This window comes from Lycorma delicatula, chromosome 1 (genome assembly GCF_047948215.1).
Source record: "Lycorma delicatula isolate Av1 chromosome 1, ASM4794821v1, whole genome shotgun sequence".
Classification (NCBI taxonomy): domain Eukaryota; kingdom Metazoa; phylum Arthropoda; class Insecta; order Hemiptera; family Fulgoridae; genus Lycorma; species Lycorma delicatula.
In genome coordinates this window covers 4,028,839-4,055,190 of record NC_134455.1, presented here as the reverse complement: position 1 = coordinate 4,055,190, position 26,352 = coordinate 4,028,839, and the positions used below count along the sequence as shown (strand labels likewise).

Here is a 26,352-nt window from a genome sequence, read left to right as displayed (position 1 = left end):
GTCAAACGTATTATAAACTCTATGTAAATAGTTGAGGTTAGTTGAGGTATTTAAAATCCATACGTTATTGTTGTATATGAAGTACGTGAACATTATGTTGTAAGGTTTAAAGTGGCAGTTCGTACCTTTTTGATCACTATGCATTCGTGTTTAAATAAGAATCTTGTGCTGTTTACGTCTATTTTTTTAAAACAGACCACGTTTCTTAGGGCTAAAGATGTTAGATATCAAGGCGACATGTTAAATTCTACAGGATCAAAACTAACGTTTTTTAAATTTGGTGATCCTAACAAGGTTGTTGAATTAGTGGAGGAAGAACCTGCTTCACCTAAAAAAGATGAGGTATGAATTTTTTTCTGCAATTATATTACGCCCTTTATTTAAAAGCTGCCCAAGCTGTCATTTTTCCTTGGACGTCCTTATACTTTGATTTCAATTCTTTTAATAAATTGTTATATAGTAATATCCTTTGGTTTTTTTCATTTTTGTGATTTAATCATAATCGAAATTTTCGACTACATTGGTAATTGAAACAAAAAATTGTAGAGGTAAACAATTTAATAATTAGGTATTAGGTTCTAATACTAATGTAAAATTTTTCAATCCTTTTTAATTTCATTAACAAAATCTGATTTTAAAAGAACATTTGATAGTAAAGTTTGTAGATATATGTTAACATTGGTAAGATTAGTATTTTTAACATTTTTTTTTTCTTAAAATCTTGAAGCACAGATATAAATGAATTCAATAATTTTATTTATTACATTTAAATTGTAGTGGGAGAGAATTTCACTGCTACTTATAAAATTGTGTTTTAACTGGTAGTCTATATTTCTTACAGACTTGTACTACCTGATTTCCAAAAATAGCCCTCCACGTATATTACTGTATGATGACAGTTTTTCAGTTATTTTTTATAGATGCTCCTGAAAATAAAATGAAAAAATTGTTTACCTAGAATCAGGATGAAAGTATATAACTTTGTTAATACAGCTGTGGATAACATTTTATTGTACCTTTGTTTTTTTTTTTTTTGTCTTAAGTCATTTGACTGGTTTGATGCAGCTCTCCAAGATTCCCTATCTAGTGCTAGTCGTTTCATTTCAGTATACCCTCTACATCCTACATCCCTAACAATTTGTTTTACATATTCCAAACGTGGCCTGCCTACACAATTTTTTCCTTCTGTCCTTCCAATATTAAAGCGACTATTCCAGGATGCCTTAGTATGTGGCCTATAAGTCCGTCTCTTCTTTTAACTATATTTTTCCAAATGCTTCTTTCTTCATCTATTTCTTCACCCATCTGATTTTTAACATTCTCCTGTAGCACCACATTTCAAAAGCTTCTAATCTTTTCTTCTCAGATACTCCGATCGTCCAAGTTTCACTTCCATATAAAGCGACACTCCAAACATACACTTTCAAAAATCTTTTCCTGACATTTATTAATTTTTGATGTAAACAAATTATATTTCTTACTGAAGGCTCGTTTAGCTTGTGCTATTCGGCATTTTATATCGCTCCTGCTTCGTCTATCTTTAGTAATTCTACTTCCCAAATAACAAAATTCTTCTACCTCCATAATCTTTTCTCCTCCTATTTTCACATTGAGTGGTCCATCTTTGTTATTTCTACTACATTTCATTACTTTTGTTTTGTTCTTGTTTATTTTCATGCGATAGTTCTTGCGTAGGACTTCATCTATGCCATTCATTGTTTCTTCTAAATCCTTTTTACTCTCTTCTAGAATTACTATATCGTCAGCAAATTGTAGCATCTTTATCTTTTCACCTTGTACTGTTACTCCGAATCTAAATTGTTCTTTAACATCATTAACTGCTAGTTCCATGTAAAGATTAAAAAGTAACGGAGATAGGGAACATCCTTGTCGGACTCCCTTTCCTATTACAGCTTCTTTCTTATGTTCTTCAATTGTTACTGTTGCTGTTTGGTTCCTGTACATGTTAGCAATTATTCTTCTATCTCTGTATTTGAACCCTAATTTTTTTAAAATGCTGAACATTTTATTCCAGTCTACGTTATCGAATGCCTTTTCTAGGTCTATAAACGCCAAGTATGTTGTTTTGTTTTTCTTTAATCTTGCTTCTACTATTAATCTGAGGCCTAAAATTACTTCCCTTGTCCCTATACTTTTCCTGAAACCAAATTGGTCTCCTAACACTTCCTCCACTCTCCTCTCAATTCTTCTGTATAGAATTCTAGTTAAGATGTTTGATCCGTGACTAGTTAAACTAATTGTTCTGTATTCTTCACATTTATCTGCCCCTGCTTTCTTTGGTATCATTACTATAACACTTAAAACTATCAACTATTTATTAATGATTTATGTATGATTAGTGATTTATATATGATTTGTTCTGGTTATGCTTTATTGTTTGCTGTTATTTTCAAGTGCACAGCCCAACAGTAATGTCAGTTGTTAATGTTATGAGTAATTGTTCTGTGCTTTTTTATTAACTGTCATTTTTATTTTAAACTTTAGTATAGGATTATGTTTTAGTTCAGTTTATTTCTTAATGCATCTAAAGTATGACAGCTAGGCATTTTTGCCTTCTTTAGGAATTTTTTTCTTGTCTTTTAAGTTCATTGGATACTGTGTTTTTGACAGTTACCAGTGAACTGTACTCTCAACAATGAGTATACAGGATGTAGCAACCCTGGGCCCCAAGTTTATTGTAATTTTTCTTCCTTCTACAATCTTTCTTCTGTTATCATCCATGCTTCTATTCTTTTTCTACTGCAATTTGTATCTGCTGCTGTTTTCTGACTTTTCCGAATCAGAGGGCCCAAGGTTCATCCCTGGTTTAATAATAGATGATTTCAATAGGTACCATGTTACTTGGGAATCAACTAGTTATTCCTTTCAGGGATATATCATTAAATTAGGCAAGATCTGTGCCTTCTGTGATGGTTTCTTGTGCTTTTATCGTCCTCTGGCACATCAACAAATACTGGCATCTCCCACTGTCTTATTGTGTTCTTTTCTTGCCTTCAATGGTCTGTAAGTCCCTAATCTGTATATAAACAATCACAAACCTATTTTTATCACGTTCCTATGTAAAAATGGTTTAAAACAACCAAGACTTGGTTATGGAGAAGATGAATTGGAATCTGTAGTAAAAAATCATAGATCAGAAGTATTGTGAAAGTGCTGGTCACAGAGCTCATTCTCATAACTTCATTGATTGAACAACAGGTACTCAGTGCAGTTGGTAAATCTTTCCTACTGACATTTCAAAAACCTACATATCCATTCCTTGGTGAAATGATGACTGCTAGAAAGTGCTTAGGGATCATTTGAAGGCTTTCCAAAACTGCTTCAGTCTTGGTTTAACATTGAATGTCTCAGAATTCCATGTAAAAGATGTTTGACAAGATTTCTATTGTACACTCCCTATCTTAGGACTGCTGCACGATGACATTATATATATTTTTTCAGATGAGGTTGTCAGTATTTTGATCAGTTTTCTATACTAGTCTTACAATTGAAATTTTCAAAGATATAGATTGTACAATGAACTTTGTAACTTTGCAGTTTGAGAACCCATAAGTACTTTGAATGCTTATATTTACACTAAAAGAATTAAAATGAATCAACACCTTGTTTCTGTCTTACTCGGTTTGAGGAAGATATATGACATAGCCTGGTAAAGATGTATATTGAACGCCATGCAGGGATGGGATGCAGATATCTATGCTTCATAGCAGGATCCCTAAACCTATAAAATTTTCATATTCAAATAGGGACAACAGTTTCCCAACCATTTATGATAAAAAATTGTGTACCATAGAACAGTGCCCTTACTGCTATTTGTAGTCATTGTAAAGTACATTACAGTCCTGTCAAGTGTTTGTTATAAGTAGATTATTTTTACTGCTTATGACATATCGAGTTATTAGTGACTACAAAGCATTTACTTCAAAATTTCAAGTTGGGCAAAGAATGATGGATTTAAATTGTTGTTTCTAAATCAGCATGTTATGCTTTTCTTAATTATAAAAGGTAACATACCAAAAGGTTTTTGTTTTTTTAAATAGGTAAGATTGTCATGACATCAAACCATCTGAATTTTTAGGTATTTATTCAGATGAATACATGACATAAATTAATAATTACGTAAAATGGATGTTATTTGCTTAAAATGTCTACATATGTTGTGTATTGTTAGTAACTGCTGTTCAGTTGCTGATCATAATCCATGCTTAAAATTATATAGAGCCGTAATAAGATCTAGATTTGATCATACTTTTTTTTTGTAGTTTATTGCAGACTAATGGTACCTAAGTTGTTACATCCCATATTAAATAACTTTCTTTGACTTGCTACTAGTGCATTCTGCTGTAGCTGAGTTGGATACACTTCAGAATAGAATTATTAGCCTTCTTTGGTAATGACAGAATCAATTAGTAATGGCACACATGTACCATACTAAGGCACACCCCGTTATCTTGTGTATGATGTTGTTATGAATATTTCTTAGAACATCCCCATTTCACAGCTCAGTGGGTGTTCAAATCTGTATGTATTTCTTTATGCTGAGTCTTGAACTACTTCCATCCATTAGCTGTCCATCAGTGTTCTTATTGCCTTGACTGTTTCCATCATTGAATATACTGTGCAATTTTTTTATGATATTTTCATATTTCTTTAATTTTTTGTCATTTAATCTATACATTACAGTATGTGAATATGTTTACTTCATTTGTTATTTTTAACATTAATAATTTTTTTTTTAAATTCTGTTAAAGGTGTTCGTTTTTCTGAAACAATTTGGAATTCTACTACAGATAATTCTCAGGCAATAACTCATCTGGCTGTGTGGCTTAAAAATTGCCCAAAATCAATAATTTTTTCAAACTCCTATCATGTTCTCACTGCCACATGAAATGCCCAATCTTCAATTAAGCTCTAGCCCATTCTACCCTTTTTTGATTAGGTACTACCTTTCTTGAGTAGATTCTTAAGAAGGTAGATTCATACCATTTAGTCACATAAGTATAATCGCATCTCTATTAATCATTTCCTTCTGCCCAATAAAATTTGATGTATCTCATTTTCTTTTATTTGTTGTACTATGGAGCTATTCACAGAAAGTAGCATTTGATTGATTAAATTTAGCTATTTATAAAAGATTCTTTTTTACTGTTAATATATAGAATGATTCAGGAGTAAAAGGAAGTAATTTGGGAACTGATTCTAGAGCTTGAAATAAGGAAAAAAGTTCACCTAAACATATGTCTGAAAATTCTTTGCTCTAGAGTTGCGGCTAGCAAAAGTTTTAGCCTGGATTCAGTTCCCCAGGTGAAATTTTTAAGGCATTATATAAGGGGGTAAACTTGAAGGTTTTTTTATGTTTTGGCTTGAAAAATAAAGTAAAAAGGTCCGAGAACTGTATTTCCCATGGTTTTCATAAAATCCAATGTAAAGAAGTTGAAGTTGTTGAGGAAAAACACATTTTTTTTTTTGTTTTGAAGTACAAATAACTGACTAATAAGTGACTAATAAATGTATAAATTTTATTATCAAAACTAGTAGAGAAAATAAAATATTTCCGAGAAAATCGATGTATAAACTATGAAGAACAAAAAGATAATAAATTTTTTTATTATCTTTTTTTAACAGAACAGAGAAGTGTTGTGAATCTGTAAAAATTAAAACCAGTTATCAATGAAAAGTTTAGTAAGACTAACACTAACATTCTTATTAATAATTTTTAATATTTATAAACTAATTATTGAATATTAATGTTACATTTCTTTAAGGGATTCATTTTTATGTTTTAAGTTCCCTTAAAAATTTTACAATTGACATCAATGCACTTTTCATCTCTTTTCCTTAAATTTTGTGTCACCATCCTAAAGATATCTTAGTGTTTCTTGATGAAAATGCAAGCGATCAGTTCATTGCATGTGTCAACTTTTTGCTTGTATACTTTGCATTTTATACATCCCTGTAAACAGTAATTTAAGGGAGTAGGATCCTGTGGCCAATTATTGGCCCTCTGTATCCAATTCATTTACGGTAAATTTTTTATCTAAGAATTGTCTTACTTCATTCATGAAATGTGTTGGTTCTCCATAAAGTTGATAGTACATTTCAATTCGTTTCACCAGTGAGAAATTTTTCAAGCACTAAGAAATTCACTGTTTAAAAATTCCAGATAATTTCTCCCTGAGACACATCATTCTAATTTGCGAGGACCATTAATTGATTGTCGATCATGCTACACCAACATGATTCAACAACAGCATGTGGGTTTTCTTCATCCACCGATATGAATTCTGTGTTATTTATGCCATTACGGGTAAAAATAGCTTCATCCAAAAACAGTATGAATAACGTGACCATTTACTTTTTCCTCAAAGCGGGACATCTAATTTTTAGGTAATAGTAAGTTTATTCAAGAAAACACATATTTCTCTACAGTTTGTATTTATTAATGAAAAGAATTGGAATGAACACATGAAAATAAGGAATTGATGTGGTCTTATGTTTTTCTGAAGAACAAATTTGCATAAGTATATTTAGTGTTAATTTTAAATTGGAATGAAATTCTTGGCAGAATTTCTGAAATTTACTTTAGTAATTAACATTGCTTTAAAAACTGCGACTTGCAACTCTATTTTTTACTAGTCCACAACTTATGTTTTAAGATAAAAGAACCTTTCTACAGGTACATTAGTGTCGGACAAACATAAAATGTATTCAATAATTATATGAAAGTTCATATGATTCAAATTATTGGTATGAAAGTGTTTGAACCATTCCACCCAATGACTCAGTTGAAACAATCCCAATGTTCCATTCTGTCACTTTTTGTGGTGTAATGTAATTAGAAATAAATGAAAACTCATCAAAAACTTCTGTATCTGGGTTACAATTAATAAATCCCTTTTCAATCCACATATCCATTATTCTTTGAATTTCTTCCCACGTAGGTATTTTGGTTAGATTTGCCCATTCAAATATTTCTAATTCTTCATGGAACAAAGTCCACTGCCTCAAATATTCCTTTCTTATTCTATAAAATTCAGCAGCTGTAGTTTTCATATATTCTTCTTCAATACCACTACAGCCATTTTCTTGCAATTTTGCCATTAAATTATGAACAGAGTGGGGAAGAAACTGTACTTTGTTTCAAGGCCAAATGGTCTTGATTTATTTCCTTAACAGCTTCAATTGCAGACATACTCTAACTGTGGATTTTTAACACAGCTTGATGAAACTTTGCTGACTGTGCATTCATAAAAAAGCCATAATTCAGAGAGAGTTTTCAATATGTTTGAACATTTATCGATACTCAAAAAGTAGTTTTTTAATGACTTGTACAATTTGAAAATTCTTTCAATAGTAGCCATAAGCACAAGCCACCTAGTTTTATTATAGCCTAGCAATTTCTGATACTCTGTGACAACTTCATTACAAAATTCTTTCAAAGATTCCACACAAATACTATAAATATAAAAATGTGAATATATTTTTACAATTACACATTCAAAATCTACATGTAGACACAGTCTGCAGCAGTTTTATTCATGTTTTGATTTATATGAGCTTTTATCCTATTACTATCAGTATTCTTTCTAGAGATAAAATTAGTTTTGCATAAATATTGCTGACATCTTTTTGATCCATCAAAATTTCAGTTAGTATTATATCCACAATTTTTGAAGTCAAATTATTTTCATTAGTCAGTACTTTCATTAGAAAATTTACAATAACATCTGATGTTTCACCCTGGTCTTGAAATTCTAAAAGTTTGACTTGTGTGCCTTAGTATGGAAAAAGAAGCTAGCTAAAACAGAGAATGTTTTCTTAGATCTGTGGTTTGAAGATTCAGTTAATATAGTAACACAGTTGCATTCACTGAGGCAGTCTTTTAATTCACTTATTACTATTGGCACTAACACATTAACAATAGCTTCTGTTTTTATACAAGCACATCAAAATTTCTGTGCAAAACACATTTGAATTAACTTAGGAGCACAATCATTTGAGCGAAAACTGTAGTTATCTTGCACCATATGATAAGCCCTGGCACCTTCGGTTGCAGCAACTTTCTTTTGAAGTTGGTGAATCTCCTTATTTAAGAAAATTGAGCATCAAAGAACTCGAAGCAGTAGCAAGGTCAGAATTTTTGTGTTTTTCTGTTCTTTAATGTTGCCCAGTATTGCTGCACTTGCATGGGCTGCACTAAATTCTATATGACACTTTTCACATCTGAGGCCCAATGGAGTACTTCTTTGTTCTATAAACACGTACTTAGTTTGTAAGTTAACATTAACGGTACACTTATATTTAGGTATAGTTGAAATGAAGGGTTTGTGTACAAGAAATTTAAATTAACACACTTATGATATAACAATAAATGCTGTTTACTCTTAACCACTGTTAATTATTACAGCTAACCTCAAAATTTTGACAAATTGTGTGGTCAGTTACCATCATCTGGATGCTACAGTCGGATTTTTTTATTTCTCACACCTTTTTTTTGAATTTGTTATTATGGTTATTCTTTTTCTAAAAATGGGACATTTCAGTGTCCTGAAGCTTTGTTTGGAGACAGTAGGATAGGCTACTTTTAAAAACAGGACATTTGGTCACTTTGTGTGTATTTGTAAGTATGAATGGAATTAAGTGGTAATTATTGTTTACCCATTGACAATATCTCCATCTTGGTTATCAAGCTGAAGGTATTGTACCTCAGTTTAGTCATGAAGCTGAAGGTGTTGAACTTTCTGAACATAAGGATGCAGTCTATGAGCATGTAATATCTTCCATAGTGCTTTGTGGAATGTTGAGTCGTGTAGAAATTCTTCACGTACTCGTAGGACGAAGCTGCACCACCTGAAGAATATTTTCCCTTTCTTTACCATGCACTGGTTGATATTCAGATGAAACATGAGCTCTGGGAAGTGTAACATTCTTTGAAGATTATTAAAAATTCTACAAAATACTTTACGGTTTGAAACTACTTATTCAGGATACCTACATCAGTCAATTCTTCCACTGCAGGTAGAGCACGTTCATCGAGTGGACAAACTGTATACAAATATCATATCAACATATTCTGCACAAGTGAAGAGACGCAGAATTTTTGAAAACAAAGAATTCAAAACAGAATTTTACTTTTTTACTTTTATATGGCCAGAATTGACAACCTTTTTGAATTTGTTAAACCTGTTTGCTTTGACCTGTATTTTAAAACATTTGTTGTCATTGATTTATTTTTTGTGTGAAACATCATGTGTACACTCCTTCCCCAATTACATATAATGTACATGCACACAAATATACTGAATGTACCAAAATAGTGCGGTGGCTATACATCTTCAGATTATGCATATGAAAATGAACAAAATATATTAACTTCCCCCTTTATTTTTTCTTCTATCTGCCATTTTGTGTTTATTAATGAAAAATCTGTATCTCAAGATTGGATTGAGGAATCACAATAATATTTGGTACACATGTTTATACCAACATCTAATAAATCAAAATTACAGTGTAAAAACATGATCACAAATATCAAAATGGCAGATATCAATTCTTTATATCTCAGTAGCTCTTAGTTTTAAAATATTACAATTTTTTTAGAAGTGTTAAGCATTTTATTGTGAACAAAATGACACCTTAGTTTTGAAAATCAGTTTACAAGTAAACAACTTACAACAGAAAATGTATTCATAATTTTCTGCCAGATCTCATCTTTTTCTCAAAAATTCAAGTACTTGATTTAATATGCTGTTGATTGATTTATTATTAATATTATTTCTTTAATTAGTTTTAAAGTGTGTAATAGTTTTTTCAAGTTAAATATTTAAAAAAAATAATTACCTGAGATAATCCAACAATTTCATTTTTAAAATAACTAAAATTAAGGTCGTTTTAACCTGAGTTCTGAGGTTCAAATTTTAATGAAGGTAAATTATTTTATATGGATTTGAATACTAGATTGTGGGTACCAATGTTCTTTGGTAGTTAGGTTTCAGTTAACAACAGCAACAGTCTCAGGAATAGTTGCCCGAGTTTGTTCAAGACTACACATTTACCAATACAGTTACATTACACTGATAAATCACTAATGACTTGAATTGTTGATGCAATTATAAATAAAAATAATTAACAATAAATTTAAGATTATTTTAAGATAATTAACTTTTGTTTTTGAAATAACAGTAATTAATTTGACTTATAAAAATCAAAGAAAACAATTGTTCAAAGTGATAACCATTGAAAATTGGACAAGTTTCTTTTTACTCTTCTGAGAGGCAGTCTTACCTGCTCAAAGATTCCTAGAGTATTAATTATTTTATTAAATTTATTCTGGATTCACAGATTTAGGTCTTTAATATTGAGGACTGGAGTAGAATAAACAAGATTTTTAAATGACCCCAAAAATAGAAGTCAAGAGGGTTAAAGTCAGGTGATCTGATAGACCATACTGGCCCGCTATGATCTATGCATTTTCCAGGAAAAATTTTATGCAGGAGATCTGTTGCCAATCGACTAAAATATTGCTGGAGCACCATCATGTTGAAACCACATATTTACTCTTACTTCCAGTTAGAATCTTTAACAAATCCAGCACATTTGCTGTCAGGTGTTTGTTCTCCAATTTAGATGATATGATAGAACCACAGGACCAATTAGATAGTCATTAACATACCTGCCTATATGTTTAGGGAAAACCATTGATGGCAGCTTGGGTAGAAAGTAAGAGGATTTTCCTCACACCAAATATGCTGTTTGTAAAGTTTTACTATACCATTGCTACTAAAACTAGCTTCATATGTATAATAGAATGCTGACAAAGAAAAGGGGCTCTTCAATAATGTTTCTTTGAAACCAGTTACAGACAGGTAGAGCAGAGATTAAATATGGCAGAAAATTATGTTATACATTCTGTATCGTAGGTTATTTGTCAACCGATTTTCAAAACTTAAGGTGTCATTTTGTTCACAATAGAATGCTTAACATTTTTACAAAAATTCATAATATGATGAACTTAAGAACTACTGAGATACAAAGGATTGAAAAATTGACATTGCCACCATTTTGAAATTTGTAAATAAATTTACACTAGATTGTTTTTATTTATTAAACAACAGTATAAATGTGTGTAACAAATATTGTGATCTCCCAATCTGATCTTGAGATATTGATTTTTCATTAATAAACACAAAATGGCAGACAGAAGGAAAGCCGAAAGGGAAATCAACATTTTTGTTTATTTTAACATAGCATCTGAAAATTAAAAGCCACCCCACCATTTTAGGCACATTCTATACACAAGCATCCTTTCTGATGGATGTTTTTTTACAACACTTGTGATTTAATGTATCCTCTTTGCAGGATTCTTTTACAATCCTATATTAGTTTTCTGTTTGTAGTTTGTTGTACTTAGAACTTGATTTAATCCTTTTATGTCTGTCTTGCTATCCTTTTCCCCAAAAAAAATGTAAATAAGGCAGTAGTTTACCTCTGGGACCGTATAAACATCAAAGAAAATTTTCATGAATAAAGTAAGTCATAGCCTCTTTTTTTGTCCTATGAGTGACAATAGTTGCACATTAGTTTTGAAAAATAGTTACAACACCATTTATCTTTCATTAAGCTTATAGATCTAGCTAGAAAAGTTCCACACAGATTTAGTATTTTAACTTGAAACATGTTCACCCTCATACGTTATACTCTTCATGTGTGATATTGCTCTTCAGTGAGGAAACTTTTCAAGTTCTGGTCATTAATGACTATTTTTTACCTTTATTTATTTGAAAACTAAAAATAGGTTTGTAATAAATATTCAGTATTTAAAATAATTCCATTATGTATTTAGAAAAATAAAATCAACTTAAAAACAATATAACTTTTTATCAGTTTAAATATGTAACATAACTATTAAGTATTATTAATAAATCGATATAATTTATAGAGATTTTATTTTTTTAAGATATCAGTTACATAGTTGTGACTCTCTTGCTGAAGTATAGGCATTCACTCTTGTATAACTAATACTGTATTTTTACTATTATTTATATTACATTTCTCAAAATGTGGACTGTTTTATTACAAAACTGTAAATATAAATTTCCATCGATCTGCATGGCAGAGTGGAAACATCTCGGCATTTCATCCGGGGATCCTGGGTTTGAATCCTGGTCGGGCATGGCATTTTTCCTACATTACAAGATTCCATTTTCAAATCCCTATGTACAAACTTCAGAAAACTTCTATGGTGAATTAATGAATTAGTTTATAATTACAAAAAAATAAACATTCTAGAATACTTAAAAATTATTACGATGCCTTATTTTTTTAAAAAACTGTGACTTTCTTCCTACACTAGTGATGATAAAACCAAATTTTGAAGTTTGTTGTTTATGTAGCATTGGTTACTACAAGCACCTATGATATTTAATGGCTCTTGTACACATATTTTTGTTGCCAACTGAAGAATAAGGTTATAACTTAATGTGATTTTAATTTCAAAGTTTTGAATTGCGATTTTGTCACAGTATTACTTGATCATAATTATTTATTAGTGTAGTTTATCTGTTTACATTTTACTAAAGAAAACTAATACTAAACATTAGTTTAAAGGAAACAAGTTTGTATGAAATAAACCTAGTGAACCTAATGTTCATCTATCTACACCTTCTACAATTGGCAGTGTAGACAAAAATAAGAGAAGCTCCTCTAGTTCAAAAAATGTTTGCAGTCAAAGCTTCCATGTGATTTTGAATATAGTAAAAATAATGTAAAGTTTATTTTTAACTTAGAATTATCAGCTATTGTAAAGGTTTTGAAAAGTTCAAATATTGTGATAACAAAAACTGTATTTCTGTTAGGTTAGATGATACAGTAATGGTTTAGCACATAAAATAATTGTTTCTTTTGTAATAATAATCATAATACTAGCATGAACTGTAATACTGTAAAAATGTACATGATTTAAACATAAGATTTGCCTATGCTTTATGATCAATTGACAAAGGAATGAAGCAAGAAAAATATTTTTTGCGGTTATGAATTTAGCACCTCCAAATGCGAAGGTACAGAAATATAATGAAATAGTATTCAAAGCTGCCACAGAAGACTGCGATGTATCTCTTAAAATGCAGCTATTGAGGCTATTGAAGAAAATAATAGAAACAGAGATATTGCAGGAAAATTTGATGGTACCTGGCAGCGATGAGGACACATGTTCCTCAGTGGTGATAAGATTGTTACATCTTTTGATACAAGTAAAGTCCTAGATGTTGAATGTTTAAAACTAAGTACTATACTGGTTGTACAAACAAATACAATCAAGGGAGTCTTGCAAAAGGGAAGCATACAGAAAAATATATACCATTAATAATTACAGTAGATCAAGTGGTAGGATGGAAGTTGAAGGGGCAAAACAAATTTTTGCAAGTTCAGAAGCTAAACTGAATGTCAGATTTACAAAATATTTAGGAAATAAAGATTCCAAAGGTTTTTCTGATGTTTTGCAGCACAAGCCTTGCAGCAGTGATGTGGAAATCTCAAAACTGCAGTGTCTGGATCACATCCATTAGAGTATTGATTCTCAAACTTTTTCGCCCATCGCCCACATTGAGATTCAACGATTTTCTAGAATCCCCCAAAATTTTTAAACTTACCATAAATTAAAAATAGTAATTGCAATTATTTTTTTTTTTTAATTGTGGCATATCCTATTTCAGAGTTGAAACTTACATTTTAAACGGGACCAATTAAAACACAAGCGGGCATTTATCACCCACTTTGAGAACGAATGCATTAAAGGCTAGGTACAGGCCTTCAAAAATTCAAAAGCATAGCAGATATGAGACAAACAATATGGCCTACATTTTTTCACAAAAGTTCCACTGATGACAATCCACAACATTTTCTTTGTCCCAAGGATACCTGATATAGTTACAATAAAGCCAAAGACATTGATTACCTAAAGCAGTAATGACAATTATTAAGCCTGTACATGCAGACTTATTGCAGTCAGAACTTCTGAAACGCTGTTTGCATGGCAAAACTCAAAACTCAAATGAAGCTTTAACAGCTTTATAAGGCAAAGGGTACAAAAAATTGTATTTTTAGAAAAAACGGTTGGGTTTTTCAAAACCCTTAACTTGGTGTAACAGATGCTGCTATTTGTTTCAATGGTGGTTCCATTTATAAGGCTCTTGCATTACAAAGACTATAATTAAGTCCTGAAAATGTATTTCAGACAATTTAAAAGATATAGATCAAAAAAGGATTGAAAAATCTGAAAAAGATGCAACAGAAAAGTAGAAAAAGAGAAGAGTTGTAAAAATATTTCTAAAAAGAAAAAGGCAAGACACAAAAAAATACCCTGGAGCATTTTAGAGCCTAGTAAGTAGAATTTTCAGTAAATGTTATCTTCAACACTCTTTTACTGAATATGTGATTTTTGTAAATTTAGGTATACACTTTTCTTAAAAACAGGGGGGAGGTAATTAACTTTACAATTTTTATGCATTTGTATCACCATTATGTTTAATTGATGTCCTATTATTAACATAAAATGATAACTGTTAGAAAAAACATAAAGTAAAAACTGTTGGAATAAAAAAAAAATTAAATGATGACTGTTTTTATGTAAAGATTAATACATAATTTTTTTTTTAGAAATTTATAAGCTTTTACTCTAGTTAAATTATAGTATTAATAACATTGTTTATAAATGTCATAACTCTAGTAATCTTTAAAATATTGGTTCCTAACTTAGACTAAATCTGCCATTTAATTAACAATGGAACACTAAATAGCGGAAAAACACCCGTAATACAGTTTAAAGTCATTATGCTAATCTTTTTTACTTCTTTTTTTTAACTTTATATTAAATTATATGAAATTAATAAATTTGTTTACATTATCAAGATAGTGATATTAGTAACTTATCTTTATTTTATCTAAAATATTTTATTATCTCAGGGTTACTTGAGATTATTATTTCGTATGAATAGAATTTAGAATTATTACTTTTATGTGAAAATAAATCAATAAGTAAATGGGTTATTTACATCGAACGGGTTGTATTTATAATGTTGTAATTTGTAATGTATAATGTGCATTATATATACAGTTTCTAAAATGGTGGGCAGACTATACTTTATCGGATTCTACTTGTAAAACTAAACAAAAAATATCCTTTGGAAAAATGGCTATTTCTCCTTACTTTTACCCCTGTTCGCCATTTTGTTATTTTTGTATAAAAATTTATATCCAAGTTCAGATAGAGGAATCACATTAATATTTTATAAGTGTCTTTGTAATAATGTTTTAAAATTACAAAATATCAGGACTTAAATTACAAAATTGCGGCCATTTTTGTTTTTCAATCCATTAAACATACATAAACATAAATTTCATCAAAATGTATGTTATTGCTAAAATATTAAGCCTTTTATTTTGAACAAAATGACATTTTTTTAATTTAAAATCAGTTAACAAATAGCTGAGTTATGGCAGGAAATTGATGTAATTTTGTATGTTTTCATGTCATCCACTTTACGTTCAGTTCGATGAAATATTGTTAATTCTAATATTGTAAATTAGTTTCAAATTAAGTAATAATTTTCTCACAGTAACAGACCTAATAATTAAAAAAATAAAACAACTACCTGTGATAATCTTACGTTAATTGTTGTAGAACATTAGGTATACTTCTTGTTTAAATAAACAGTTAACAATTGTTAAAAGTTATAAAAGATTTCACAGTTTCCACCATTAGAGATTACACAAGTCTCCGGTCTTTTTCTGAGAGATTGTCTTAACCGTTCAAAAATTTCAGAAGTATTATTCCTAATTTCTTGAAATTCATTTTGGATCCTTTGTTGAAGATCTTCAGTGTTGAGTATTGGAGTTGAGTAAACAATATTTTTCAAATGGCCTCACAGGTAGAAGTCAAGAAGGTTAAGTCAGGTGATCGGGCAGGCCAGGGCACTGGCCCTCGCTGCCTATCCATTTTGTCATGGAAAGTTTCATGCAGGAAATCTGATATCAACTGACTGAAATGTGCTGGAGCCTCATTATGGTGAAGCCACATATTTCCTCTTAATTGTAGAGGTAGGTCTACCAAAAAATGTTGATGATTTTCGGTCAAATGAGCAAGATAATTTTCTCCATTTAAATGATTTGTAGAATTACAAAACCCAAAACATAGTCCTTAAATACCTGCCCATATGTTCAGGAAAAATCTTTGCTGATGGCTACTTTGGAAGGTACCATGAGGATTCTCATTGCTCCAGGTACTCTGGTTGTGATAGTTTTGAACACCATTCCTATTGAAATAAGCTTCATTTTTACGTTGTTAACATGACCAACAGTAATAGACGCTGTGTAAATTTATTAAAAAGTGAAAAATTAATATCGATTGTTTTATTATTATATAATGCTAAATTTTATTGTAAGAAAATTATTACTTAATTTGATACTGATTTACAATATTAGAATTAACAATCAATAGAAACAATATTTCATCGAATTGAACATAAAGTGGAGGACATGAAAACAGATACAAAATTACAACATCAATTTTCTGCCATAACTCGCATATTTGTTAACCAATTTTTAAAAAATAAAATGTCATTTTGTTCAAAATAAAAGGCTTAATATTTTAGCAATACACTTTGATAAACCTTATATTTATGGAGATAACAGATTGAAAAACAAAAATGGCCACAATTTTATAATTTGCAAAGGTATTTAAATCCTGATTTTTTGCTAATTTTAAAACTTTATTACAAAGATACTTACAAAATATTAATGTGATTCCTCTATCCAAACTTGAGATATAAATTTTTATATGAAAATAACAAACTGGTGGGCAGAGGGAGAATGGTGGAGAAATTGCCATTTTGCCTAAGGATATTTTTTGTTTAGTTTTACAAGTAGAATCTGAAAAAGTATAGTCAGCCCACCATTTTAGAAACACTATATATATATTTTAATTAATTTGCACCAAAATCTGTTTTTATTGGATATTTTACTACTGAACCATATAAAGTCCTGTTAGCCAATAATTTGGATTTTGATATGTTTTTTAGTCAGTGAATTTTATAAATAAAATCTTTTCTAATACCAGAGCATATGCATTAAATGGTTTGTTTATAGTCTTGTATTCTGCGTATATTAATGTAATAAAGAAATATTTGTTTGGTATACTAATTTCTGAAACTACTTTATTGATTTATGAAATTGTCTTCTGCTGGAAAATACATACCTTACTGAAATCTGAAAAATATAAGAATTAGTATAAAAAACATACGGTGCTGTATTTATTTGTATTTATGAACTGATTTTACCATATCCTAAATTAATTTGGGAGTGGTATCTGGAAACTGAAAGTATGTGGCTTAAGGATAATGCTAGACTTTAAAACATTAATTCTATTTCCTTAAATCACCAATATTTAACAATAATGATTGCAGTTTTTCTTTGGAAGGCTAAATGAATGACTTTGATAAGGGTATTGAATTTCATTAATTTTTTTTTTTTTTTTTGTGTGTGTGAATTCTCAAATTCAGTAACATTAATAATTTATTACACCTAGCTATCTGAGCATTATATTACAAAATCTGCCAAATATCTATTAAATTTATTTAGTTATACGAGGTGCGACAATAAAGTAATGAGACTGATTTTTCTTTGCAAGATGTGGCAACCCTGCAGCTTGTGTAGGCACACCATCTTTGACCTTGGTCTATAAGCTACTTCTAGTCCAAGCGGCACATTGATGCAACTCCTCAGTCGTGAGTTGTGCTGTATTAAGTGAACACGTGTTTGTGTGTCTCGTCACAGAAATGAAACCGCAAAATATTGCACAACAGTATGCCATTTCTTTTTGCGTTAAATTGGGTGAAAACGCTACAACTTATGGTAAGTTTCAGAAGGCTTTTGGAGAGGAGGTTATGTCAAAACTCAAGTTTTTCGGTGGCATAAAATTTTTAGTGAAGGCAGAACGAATGTTGAAGATGAAGACCTTAGTGGACGACCATCAACCTCATGGACAGATGTTAACTTGACCAGGGTGCGTGAAATCGTACGATCTGATCGAAGATTATCCGTGAAAATGATTGCAGAAGAACTCAACATCGATCGAGAAACGGTTCGTCTAATATTAACTGAAGATCTTGGTACGAGAAAGATTTGTGCAGAAATGGTCCCCAAAAATCTCACACAACAGCGAGAACCACAGAAAAATGTGGCAGCCAATCTGTTAGAGCAAACGGAAATCAATCCAGATTTGTTGAGCCGTGTTATCACCGGTGATGAAGGTTGGTTTTTTCAATACGATCCAGAGACAAAACGCCAAAGTTCGCAATGGTGCTCAAAGGGATCACCCAGACCAAAAAAAGCTTGCATGTCAAAGTCAAAAGTGAAATGCATGCTTGTGTGCTTCTTCAATTCCAAGGGAATTATTCATAAAGAGTTGGTGCCTCCTGGACAAACAGTTAACCAATATTTCTACAAAGAAATTTTAGAAAGACTTCGTAAATGAGTTCTTCATGTCTGTGCCAACATTGCTGATAATTGGATTCTGCATCACGATAATGCGCCATACAGCAATTTTTAATCTCAAAACAAATTTCAGTACTACCACAACCACCTTATTCACCAGATATCGTTCCGTGCGACTTTTTTCTATTTCCAAGAGTCGAAATGGCGGTCAAGGGACACCATTTTCAAACAACACAAGATGTCCAAAAAGCTGTGATGAGGCTCTTGGAGGATATTACAGAAGATGAGTTCCAGAAATGTTACCATCAATGGCAGAAGCGCTGGAATAAGTGTGTGCAATCAGAGGGGAACTACTGTGAAGGAGGCAACCCTAAACATGACTAAAACGGTAAGCAACATTTTTTTTCACATCAGTCTCATTACTTTATTGCCGCACCTCGTATTTATTTAAATTTTAGATTGTTCTTTTATGAGTTACATATTTTGAGTTATTTACATTCTCTATTTACTAATAAAATTATGATTGAATGTTAGTTTTAAATATGTCATTTTTAATAAAATATAGCAAAAAGGAAGGTTATAAATTAAAAAATAATTTATGAACGATAAATAGCATTCATTAGTATACGTAGACTAATCTACTTGTCTATTGTCATACTGCATCACCAGCTATATTAAGAAAAATCAGATCTTCATATAACTGGTGTCTGAAACATTATCTTCCCAGACAAATATGCTGTTTGATAGTAAATGTGTTGCATCTTATGGGTTTGAATAAGATCTATCAGATGGACTATGTTGACAGAATAGTGAGAATAACAAACCTGTTGATAATTATACCACACTGAAAGGTAATGAATTACTTTTCTTCTTTTTTTTTGTAAATTTTCTAATTGAGTAACATTACTAATTTATTAGTTCAAATTTTAGATTGTTCTTTTATGAGTTACATAATTAAAGTTATTTACATTTTCTAATTTACTAAATTAAACGTGAGATTTACATATATAAATGAAATTTTATTATAATCAAATAGTAATCATGTAACAAGTTAGAATCATTATCTGTCAGATTTTGTATATATAGATAAGGTTCAGTTTACATAAAGAGTCTTTCCTGATGCCTGGAAATTTTATCTACTACAACAGTGTTTACATTTCACTTTTTAAGATTTTTAAGATGAATAAACATAGTAAAATAATCACCCTCAATGCTACATTGTCATTGTTCAAACGAAACAAGTAACCCAAAAATAGCACTCAATTGCACAAATTAGCCTGGAATCCATAAAATATTAGATTTCATTTCCCAAACCCATCCTAACTCAAGAAAATGATTATAGATAGATGAGATGAAGGCTTTCCAGAAGACTACAACAAACAAAATACCTGGAGAGCAAAGTGGATGTTTACTGGTTTTCTTCCACTCTAATAAACAACTCCTGCAAATGATACTGCCTCAGAACAATGTGTGGGGGTTATTAAACCAACATGATATGTCTAACCTTTACCTTAATCAACGAAAGGTTATCAATGGCCATTATGAAAACAAACCATGGCACACTAGTGCAAGAGTGACCCTTGAAAATGGAAGTTTGCTTGGAAACAGAAGTGATGCAATGGAAGTTACACCTCCTGCATTGATTTTGCCTGTATCTTGTACGTAGATCTATGAAGTTTTTAATTTACCAGTATGAAATGCAAATATACTTGTAACTGATTTGGTTTTAATATAATAAATATTTTTATATTAATTGATAATATATTTAGTTTGAAAATATGTGTTTAACTACTACAAAATTTATATACTACTGACTTCAAAAGTAAGAGAATTCAAGTAAAATTCTTTTTCAGAAATTGGATTTTTTGAATTTTTTCAAAATTATTATTCAACCAAATAATGAAGTTTTCCCTTTATTTCAGGTTTTGGTCAAATTAGTAATGGCACCTGTCAATCCAGCTGACATGAATTTAATTCAGGGTGTATATCCAGTAAAACCACCTCTTCCAGCGACACCAGGTAATGAAGGTGTCGGAATAGTTGAGAAAGTAGGAGCTGATGTAAAGAATCTTGCTGCTGGTGATAGAGTAGTACCTAATGCAGAAGCACTTGGCACATGGAGAACTCATGGTGTTTTCAAAGCTAATGAGCTTTTTAAGGTAGTGTAATTTTCATTATTATTTTTTCAGAAATTTGTTTTTATTTACATGCACATGTGCACATTTATAAATTAGTCATGATGAGCATGCATCATATTATGGTAGCCTGCATTAAGAAATAACATTTTTAAGACGTTTTAAATTTAAAAAAATTGAAGATTGAAATGTCTGTATAGGTGTAACAAAAATTAATATTTTAAATAATAGATAATATTATTTATGAAAAATAGTTAGATTCCAGGTAATTTAATTTTTTATTTTAATAAAACATTCAATATCTCTGTCTGTGATAGATTTACTAATACAAATATTTAATAATAATAATAATAATAACTGTAAACCATCTTGAACAGAGTGAAATACTTGAATATAGTATGTTCATTACAGTAGTATATTTTAAGTTACCTTAATCTTCAGCTACATTCATACCTTAATGAATAATTTTAAACCATAATGCAGGTTTTAATTATTTAGAGCATTTTATTTTAATCTATTATTTTCCACATCCAGAAACAGTAACAAAAAAACATGTTGAACAATTTAAGAAAATTATCAAATTATGTCGGGTGGTTCATTAAATTTTTATTTTTGAAGATTATATGTTAATAGAGAAATTATTTTGTAAAAATTCTTGAGTAGTCGTGACCGAATAAAAACAGAACTGGTAGCACAAGCATGCACTTCACCGTCAAATACATTCACAGAAAATTATGGAATGTACTTTTTACTGTTGTTTAATTTATAAAACAATTTATAAAAATTTTTAAAAAGTGAACTGATAACACCATAAAAAATATACAACAATGTCCAAACTAGAATGGATTTTTAAACATTAGAAGTTTTATCTCTTTTTATAAACATTAATTAGATCATCATATGCTGTCAAAACAGCATTCGTTATAAGAAATAACGAATAAAAAATATATATTCTTCTCATTTATTTTGATAAAAAAAAGTTATCTATGGCATATGTAATTATACTACTTTGCAAAACAACTGGAATTTTAGAAAACTGAATAATAAAATGTTTTAGATTTTTTATTGAGACGATGGAAAGATAACTTTTTTCTATTCATTGAGCTATCAATTTTTATTCTTACTAAAAATTCTATTAACTTTTTCATTGACAACAATTGTTAGTTTTTAAGCTGTTGTTTTAATTTATTTTCAAAAAATTTACTTCTTTTTCTGATAAAATAGATTTCCTGAAATCTATAAAAAAGGAATTATCGAAGGTTAAACAATCTAAACAAACTTTTTTAAAAATGTAAAATTTACAAAAAACATTGCTAAGATTATGAGCTACAAAGAAAAAACTAATTTAAAAACATCACCAGAAATTTATTTTTATTTTATTCTTATTTTTATTATAGGTAAGAGATGATATAGACTTTGTTGAATTAGCTGGTATTACATCAAATCCAGCTACAGCATACAGAATGTTAAAAGATTTTGTTAATTTAAAACCTGGTGATACAGTTGTTCAAAATGGAGCTAACAGTGCTGCAGGACAAAATATCATTCAGTTGTGCAAAATTTGGGGTGTTAACACAATAAATATTGTACGTTACCGGCCAGAAATAGAAAGCTTAAAGAAATACTTAACTGATTTGGGAGCAACATATGTACTTAGTACAAACGAAGTGCGGTAAAGTATATTATTATCTACTATTTTTCGTATATAATTATCATAACTAACATCAGAACTTGTTCCTTCTTATATTTTAATTACCAGTAATATATAATAGTATTTATGAACACTATAGTATTCCTCCCAGTACTCATAACTAGTACGATTATTTTTGGTGTTATTTAGTTTTTAGAAATAAATACAAAAGTGTTTCCTAACAAAACTATTTCTCTTCATGATTTCATTTCTCTGCATTGCATATTTTTATACATATTTTGTAAATTATCTGTAAACTGATTATTTGTTGCAAATGTTTGTCCATTTAGTATAGAAACTTTCAGGACACGTTCTACTGGTGAAGAAAATAACGAAAAAGGTTCATATAAACTTAGGTCTGTAACTTTGTTTCCAAGTTAAAGTTATCAAAGGATTTCGCCTGGATTTCAGCTCTTCTAATAAAAAAAAGTCCTACTTTAATTTTTGGGACCCAGATTAAGGAGTAAAGTTGTTGCTTTCTTATGTAATTTGAGCTGGGAAATAGGATAAAATAAGTCCCAGAACTAACTCCAGTAGTTTTTAAGTATCCGACATAAAACATAAAATTTGGTGTCAAAAAACAATTTTTTTTTAAGTTATTACTACAATAGCTTTGTTTGAAAATTTATTAACAAAACTTGTAGAGAATTTAATTCTGAGAATATTAATGTAAATACAGCCAATAAAAAGTAAATAAAAACTTCTAAAAATCTAAACTGCATTTTTTCCCAATACCAATTTTTATAAGTTTTTATTTACTTTTTATTGGTTGTATTAACATTCATTTTCTCAGAATTAAATTCTCTAAAAGTTTTGTTAGTAACTTTTCCACATTTATTTGTAATTTAACAAAGCTATTGTACTACAAACTTAAAAAAACTTGTTTTTTGACACCAGATTTTGTTTTACATCAGATATCTTAAAAACTATTGAAGTTTCAGTTCTGAGACCTGTTTTATCCTATTTCGTAGCTCAAATTCCTACTGAAATATTTTGCTAACCATAAGTCAAAAACGAAGCATTTCCAGACCTATGTCTATGTGAACTTCTTTCATTATTTTCACCAGAACATATCTGGAAGGTTTCTTAGTTTCTTCATGAGACACCTATATATGATATCGTACTCATCATAGCTGGAATTAAGAATATTGACAATATATTAATTTTATGAAAGTTTGAGGCCTGAGAAATAAAAATCTTATTTTTCCACATAATACGTATCTGTATAACCACAAACTACATAAAAAATTTCAACGTGATATTGGCTGTCAACCAAGTTATGAATTTTCAAAAGATGCACAATTATGCTTCAATTAACCACCCTGAAATTTAAAAAATAATGTTTACAAAGTATAAAATTAGCACGCACTGCTAAACAAAAATGGCTGCCACTCACAAGTGCGCTGGAATAAAAAATAGACCTGTTTTGGATTGCCAATGTATATGAGAATATACAGGATGATCTGTCTAGTCTGTTTGCACTGATCCCTTTACCCTCCCTAATAACTGGCAAATGCAATGCCCATCACTTTTCATAGGGCTCATCATCATGTTCTTCACTATAGTTGAAAGACTGAGGGAAAACTTAATCTTGAAAGATGGGTCTTACACATTTGTATTTTCATCATCACATTTTTGTGCATCAATCTGTCCTTGTCAGCAACCCTTCTTCCACGTCTTACCTGGCACATTTCCATCATGCAATCACTGGTTGTTATCACAGTCAGTAGTAGTGATTTGTCTCAGAGGCAGCCATGCAGATGGCTGCAGAAAGCAGGCTGGATCAGATACAAGGATTCCTTTGGCCAGTATTACAAGTGTGGTAGCCTGATCCACCAACTTGCCAAGTTTACACACCTGATACTAGATTGCACAAATGAATTTATTCTTTTACCATCTGGAAATCCAAGGCCTTTGGTGGAATGAAGACTGCAGGAAAGCACTAAGAGATCAGTGCAGGGATTTACATAATTTCAAAGACCTACGACTAAATTGCTCTGCACCTTTTGCAACGCGAGGGCTGTATGCCGTCAAGTGATTTGTGGAGAAATATCAGTTGTTTGGAGAAAGGTGGATCGATGCAGTCACCACAGCTGATTCTTTATTATACTCGCAAAATGAATTAACATACTCTTTTGTTTTAATGAGCTAAGGTGTGCTTATAATTTTCATGACGCTTAACCCTGGAAATGATATCAGCCTTGGTATGTTACACACCTCCCAGATACTGCACTACAATATTTATATATCTATAATAGAATACTCTTCAACCAGGTGTTGCCAGATTCAATCACCTCTCAAGTTATTGTACCTGTGCAAGGTGATGGAACAAATTGTAAACTGCCATTTAGTGTGGTACCTTGAGAGAAATGCTCTAATTGCCCCTGAACAACGCAGTTTCCACAAAGGTAGATCGCCTGTTGATCATGTAGTTGCTGTGGGAGCTGTTATTCAATTATACTTCGCCAACACCTCATCATTACTGTATTTTTCAATTTGTAGGTGTACAACACAGCATTGTAAATTCACTTCATGAATAGGTATTAAAAGGAATCTCCATGCATTCAACAGGGGTTAAACAAAACAATAACCTGCTTAGAATCATACTGTAAATCAACTGGATTCATATTTTTTCCAGAAAAAATGAAATCCAGTTGCTTTTCCCGGATGAGGAAACATGTTGACCCTCAAGTGTTTTTATACGATGAACCAGTACAATCATGCATGCGGGTAACTAGGATTGTGGTTTGACCAATGACTTGACATGGGTAACACTTTTGAAGGAGCTGAAGGTTAAATGTCTAAAAATCTTAGACATGCTGAGAGTTTATGTAATATTCATTGGGGAGCTGATTGTATGTACATGTTGCACATCTACTGAGCTCTGAGATGTTCCAATTAGACTACAGTTGTGTGGTGGCATATTCATCCACACGAACCAACATTCTAAAGATGCTGATACACTCTATCATTCATTTGTACATCTTGCTACAGGTACGTTTCAATCAAGCCCCATGGTAAGTCTACTTGTGAACATTGGGATGAGCCATCTCTATGGAATAGACAAAACTATGTAGCTCGGATTAAAGTGCATCCAAATAATCCTACCTTTGATGTTGTATTTTCCAACTTGCAGAAGAGGTTATTATTTGCAGTTTGCGAATAGGGCACTCTAGGCTCACTCATGGATATTTGATGACTCAAAAAGATGTCATTTATCCTTGCTGCGACTGCCAACTAACTGTGCACCACATCCTTGTGGAATGACTTTATCAAATGTCTTGCAATTTGTAAAGGCTGTGCACAGAAAGATCTATTATACCAATCTTGGTTTGCTTTGTTTTTTCATACCAGCCTGAATATTCTGTTTAATAAATGTTTTACATTTATTTTCATTCTACAATATGATGTCTATCTCCAACTAAACCTTTTCAAACCAATAACTGTCTTCTATAATTTAAGTAATGTAGGAAATAATAACCACAAACTGACTCTTGAAATATGTATAACTGTAAAGTATTTTTTTTTTTACAGAACTTTTGAATTAAAAAACCATCCAAAACCAATTCTAGGACTGAACTGTGTCGGTGGTAAGATAGCTTCAGAGGTGTTACACTTTTTAGACCATGGAGGCACCTTTGTTACATATGGTGGAATGTCTCGTGATCCAGTTATAGTTCCTACATCTGCATTAATATTCAGAAACATTAAATTTCAAGGATTCTGGATGACACGATGGTATAGAGAAAACAGAGGTAATGAAGAACATAAAAAAATGTTGGACGATTTGATGGAATATATGAAGGATAAAAAATTGAAAGCACCACAGTATCAAACGGTGCCTCTTAAAGATTACCGTATTGCTTTAATGAATACACTTTCCAAGCAAGGTTTTATTGGCCTAAAATACTTCTTGGACATGCGAAAATAACCTTTATAACGCTTGCATTCATGTTAGTTTTCGTAAGATTCAGCTCTTTATGTACAACACTTTGTGAATAAACTTTTTTTATTTCC

At 30.7% G+C, this 26,352-nt stretch overlaps 1 protein-coding gene across 1 annotated transcript; it reads left to right on the top strand.

Annotated features, from left to right (window-relative positions):
* Positions 1 to 26,352, top strand: LOC142323148 (enoyl-[acyl-carrier-protein] reductase, mitochondrial). Its single transcript, XM_075362458.1, has 4 exons — positions 1 to 342; positions 20,433 to 20,669; positions 22,043 to 22,317; positions 25,870 to 26,352. The coding sequence occupies exons 1-4, from the start codon at positions 139 to 141 to the stop codon at positions 26,264 to 26,266; spliced, it is 1,113 nt and encodes a 370-aa protein (XP_075218573.1). The 5' UTR covers positions 1 to 138; the 3' UTR covers positions 26,267 to 26,352.

Coding starts and splice junctions, on each gene's coding strand:
- LOC142323148 (XM_075362458.1), top strand. CDS start 139: ATGCATTCGTGTTTAAATAAGAATCTTGTGCTGTTTACGTCTATTTTT. Junction 20,670..22,042: donor AAGCTAATGAGCTTTTTAAG/GTAGTGTAATTT, acceptor TTTTTATTATAG/GTAAGAGATGATATAGACTT. Junction 22,318..25,869: donor CTTAGTACAAACGAAGTGCG/GTAAAGTATATT, acceptor TTTTTTTTACAG/AACTTTTGAATTAAAAAACC.